The 4,979-nt window shown below is 44.4% G+C and overlaps 1 protein-coding gene across 1 annotated transcript; it reads left to right on the top strand.

Moving 5' to 3' along the window:
- Window positions 1–701: 701 nt before the first annotated feature.
- On the top strand, window positions 702–4,696 carry cln8 (CLN8 transmembrane ER and ERGIC protein). The gene is made up of 3 exons (XM_036542979.1): window positions 702–801; window positions 2,036–2,679; window positions 4,382–4,696. Exons 2-3 carry the CDS (start codon window positions 2,137–2,139, stop codon window positions 4,694–4,696), a joined length of 858 nt encoding a protein of 285 aa, XP_036398872.1. The 5' UTR covers window positions 702–801; window positions 2,036–2,136.
- Window positions 4,697–4,979: the final 283 nt, after the last annotated feature.

Genomic DNA, 4,979 nt, shown 5'->3' with positions numbered 1-4,979 from the left:
ACCCTCATCTGAATTAGAATAAAGTGTAGTGTTAGAAACTGATTATGCTGGAAACCATTTTTATTTAATAAAGACAGATTCTGTAACTCAGTTCAAGGAATTCATCTGGTGAACAGTTTCACTTCAATTTAATTTAATTTGCAGATAGCCAGCTCTGTCATCGCCATGTACAGTAATTTCCACAGGATTTAACAAATAACACATCTAGAAGGAACTTTGTACAGATAGTAGCAACATTATATTGTTTTATAATACCAAACATTATGTTATTAAACATATTAAAAAAAAAAAAAAAAAAAAAAAAAACTTTAAATAGTTCATCTGATTTCCGCTTACAGGACGTTACATTGAAGTTACACCGACATTCCATGCAAGATAAAAGCCGGGGCGTGTCTTTTAATTTGGCGGATTTTGACAGGAAGTGGGTGGGCCTTACACGAAACTCAATAGGGACGAGCCACTCGCTGAGTTGGGGAGGATGGTCACGTGATCAAATTAAAGTCATACGATATGGAATTAGCTATTTCAAGACACTGAATGACCAACGAGACTTAATGTTTTACGTTTTTTTTCCTGTCACAGGTAAGAAGTTCCGGCCACTTTTCAAGTCGTATAGGAAGTTTTGTGGTGGAGGTGTGGGAGTGTGACGGATTTCGGATGAACCTCGTGACACTGCGGGTATGAGAGAAAAAACTGAGGCAAACAGCGTAGAGTTACATATCTCGTCCTTGTGAGAAATCTTTGCAATTGCATTGATCCGTAGTCAGAGCGGGTGTATTTGTTGAAACTGATGATAGCGAGGTGAGTAAAGCGTTTTTCTGAAATCTGACCGATTAGGTATTGTATTTTGCTTTGTGACGTTTATCGAGAGGTCAGTGTAAGATAACTGGCTACCTGTCAAGCTGTGTCGAACAAATATGTTAACATTTTCCTCTTGTTTTGAAAGCTAGCCTGGCCAACTAGCTGGTATAACATTAAGAATAAATTCGGAGTCAGCTAAGTTAGCTAGCTAGCTGGCGAGTTATATTTATTATTGCTGTGGTTTATTTGCTATGTAGCTAGCCTAGTAATAGAAACAATAATATAATAACAATAATAATAACTAATAATAACTAATGCACCTCGGTTTAACTAGTTTGCTATATGTAATGCTAGCTTATCAGTTTGCCTGTTAAGCTAACGTTACTCTAAAAACATAACTGGAAATCAGAGGAGGTAGATGACGTTTTAATAGCAAAAATGTTGTTTTCATGGTTGACTGTTATCTCACTCTTATAAACAGACAGCTATCCAAAGCTAGCGATACATACACCCGATAATTTGTCCAACGCGTGGCCATGTTTGAGTTGACTCTTGTGTTCGCCTCATTTAGTTCACCAGTACACGCATCGCTGGAAGGCATCGTGAGAAACGCGTACGCAATTTTTGACCGTCGCACTTCACCCTAAACCAGTGTTTACAAGAGCAATCGAAACGTTGCATATGCCATCTACAGTAGCTATATATGTAAATGGTTTACTGTCAGTGACTGTAGGCCTTTCTTTCGTCCGTATTCTGATGTGAGTGCCCAGAACACACTGTTTGCTGACTACTGTAGTGCTGTTTTCTTGTGCTCCCGCGGAGAGAGAGCCGCTGTTGCACATACTGTACTGGGGTGGTTGGTATGTTAACCGTCAAGTTTGGGGTTGGCGGGGCATAGTGTATATCCATATAGGTGTACATCATTTTGGGTTTCATTTGTTTAAAACATGGTACACACGATGCCCTTAATATAAAAATATGATTAAAAAACACGTTCTGTAAAAACTTGATTGCGCACAAGATTTATGTTCCTGGATAAATTATAAGTACTAAGCGAGTTACTCACACACACTGATGGTAACATGGCAAATCACCTGTTTACGGAACTTGAAATTTCATGCTTCCGTTTTGAAGCCACAAGAAAAGGTAGACCTGAAAGCTGGTTCTGCTTTAATTGGGGGAAGCTGACGTGGAAGATCTGTTCCTGTCTTTCTCATCCCTGTTGGCTGCTCAGGTGAGTGATTGGTGATCCATGGGAGCACGTGACACCTTGCTGCCAGAGCACTTCAGGTCAAGACCCAAACAGACGTGACAGCGAGCAGCAGCGGCCGAACAATGGACCAGAACCCGAGCAGCCTTCCCCCGCCCGCCACGCCCGCCAGCGACTATGCCTCCTGGGACGTGCGCTGTCAGATGATCTTCCTCGGCTTCGCATTCTACAGCGGCGTCTTCCTCCTCTCCCACGTCATCTCCACCGTCTGCTTCCAGACGTACCGCTCGCTGCTGGCGAAGGAGAAGGTGTTCTGGGACCTGGCAGCGACGCGGGCCGCGTTCGGGGTCCAGAGCACGTTTGCCGGCCTGCGGGCGCTGACCGAGGACTCGGCCCTCGCCGCTGATAAGGTGGCCGGCCAGGAGGCCTGGTCGTGGTTCCACGTCCTGACCGCCACGGGTTTCTTCCTGTTCGAGAACGTGGCGCTGCACGCCTCCAGCGCCGTCTTCCGCTCCTTCGACCTCCCGCTGGCTACGCACCACTTCTTTGCCCTGGCGGGGTTCGCAGGGGCGGTGGTGTGGGACTCCCTGGGTCACTACCTGCCCATGGTCACCCTGCTTCTGGAGATGAGCACCCCTTTCACCTGTATATCCTGGATGCTGCTCAAGGTAAGGCCTACCTGCGTTCACCTGTGCCAAGGATGTCCTTTCATCACTTACTCATAATGCAGGTGCTTCTCAAATCCACTGAATCCTCTAACTGAAAAAGCTTGAGAATATTTCAAAAGAAATGTTTTTTTAGGAGGCTGTACCTCCATAATTTAACATTTTGCTAAATTTTTAAGTTTTTATTTTTTTTTAATAGCAGCCACAAAAATTTCACCCTTCTGGATACATTATATGGTCACACAGCAGAAAATGATGGCTTTAGTTTTCATGTTCAGTTTGCCATAGTTTGAGCCTAAAAATTGTTTGAAAAAGTTTCTCACATCGGTGTGCTAGAACCCACACAAATATTGGTTAATTAGAGATGGACTGAGCCATTGTCTACTTTGTTTACTGAGCAGGCCAGGCCATCCCTCACATATATACTTCGTATACACCAAAGCAGAAGCAATTGGGACCTTTCCATGAGAAAGTAGCTTTGGCATAACCGATTCAGGTGGTCTCACTGAGGTAAAAACCGAGGCAAAAATTTTGTATAAAGTACTATTTGGGAAATGATTTTCGGGAGTAGTTATCATTTGCATCTGTTTCTCGTATTTGCTTTCAGACTTACTTTACCCATGATGTCGACACTAACTTTATGTCATACTGCACACTGCTTTTCATGTGCTCGCCTAATTACTTTGGTTGCATTTTGGGTTTGCTGACAATGTGTGAAACATTTATACAAATTTTACAGAACTTGAAAATGTGAGCTATTATTTTGTCGGGGTTTTTTGATTAACTGACTTTTCTTTGTTCTCATTTTCTGACGAAGCGCCAAAATCTACAGTGGAGTTTCTGTTCTCTCTCTCTCATTAATTTTACAATAATAACTTTGTTCCCTCACTGCAGTCATGTGAGGGTTTGTTTGGATTATAACATGAACCCAAGTTACCTTGTCTTCAGCTTTGTTACTTTATGCATTTCTTGTTTAAGGGAGAAATACTCAAAGTTTTCACTGAAAGAGGAACTAACTTTCTACTCCTCTAAACTTTAAATAGACAGGACACCTACAGCATATAGGGTAACAGGAAATTTCATATCCTGTGTTTCACTTCATTTCATAAAGTGTGTGTCTTTAACAATGCAAAAAAACATTATAATCAGTTATGGTTATAGTTACAGATAGACAGCTGCAATCCTCATTGGCTGTAACTTTTCTGGTTTTCATCCCACATGGCGCCCTAATGATGAAGGCAATAAATTATTTCTGTACATCAGTGTAACTATTGCCTCTGATTTTGAACAGGAACGAGACCGTTGATGACTCCAGAGAACAGTATGAGTTATTCACGCCAACCACCAGATAGTATAAGTCAAGTTTAGACACAGGGCTTGGGTTAGCGCTGGAGTAAACTGTCTTTCCGAAAAGCTGCAGTCCTATAGATTTTCCACTCTAAAATCATTAGTCACCGAGCACATGATCGCTTGTTCTAATTGAGCCCCTGATTCAATTAAGCCGTTAAACTCGTACAAAACCCTGTGAGATGTTGCCTGACCTTCTAGTTCATGGTGGAAGACCCCCTTAGCCTGAGTATGTTGCACGGCAGCTTGAATGGTGCAGGAAAAGCAGACATTGTGGTGTGCCCTGGCTAAACACAGCTCTCTACTTTCGTAGTCGTTGTTCTCTAAGCCTCTCTCTGTGTCCCGCCCCCCCCCTCAGGCTGGCTGGTCGCGCACCCTCTTCTGGAAGGCCAACCAGTGGGTGATGATCCACATGTTCCACTGCCGCATGGTGCTGACCTACTACATGTGGTGGGTGAGCTGGTGCCACTGGGAGGCCATCAACAGGCACGTGGCCCTTCCGCAGCGGCTGCTCTTCTTCACCGGCCTGGCCCTGCTCACCGTCCTCATCAACCCCGTCTGGACGCACAAAAAGACCATGCAGCTGCTCAACCCCGTCGACTGGAACTTCGGCAACAAGCCGGTACCCCAAGGCTGCCCTGACGGCGGTGTGGAAAAGCCCCACGACAGCTAGGGCCTTTTCCACCACCCCCCCCCCCCCCCCCCCCCACCCCCAGCTGAGGTGGGGGACGGTGGGGGACAGCAGGGGGGTAGCATGGATTACGAGGAGCAGCTCCAGAAAGGGCAGGTGGTTCTAGCCCGAGGTTGGAGCAACGTTACTGGCTCTATGAATGTAGCTTTCCTTTCGCGCAATGAGCTTTTAAGACTTCCAAATGAAGCTCAGACCGCGTAACCAGCAACCTTTTTTATTTTTATTTTTTTGCTTTTAAGTGTTTTTATTTTCTTAGATGTTTTTT

The sequence above is a fragment of the Megalops cyprinoides genome, chromosome 12 (genome assembly GCF_013368585.1).
Source record: "Megalops cyprinoides isolate fMegCyp1 chromosome 12, fMegCyp1.pri, whole genome shotgun sequence".
Taxonomy (NCBI): domain Eukaryota; kingdom Metazoa; phylum Chordata; class Actinopteri; order Elopiformes; family Megalopidae; genus Megalops; species Megalops cyprinoides.
This window is presented reverse-complemented; position numbering and strand designations above follow the sequence as displayed.

Coding starts and splice junctions, on each gene's coding strand:
- cln8 (XM_036542979.1), top strand. CDS start 2,137: ATGGACCAGAACCCGAGCAGCCTTCCCCCGCCCGCCACGCCCGCCAGC. Junction 2,680..4,381: donor TATCCTGGATGCTGCTCAAG/GTAAGGCCTACC, acceptor CCCCCCCCTCAG/GCTGGCTGGTCGCGCACCCT.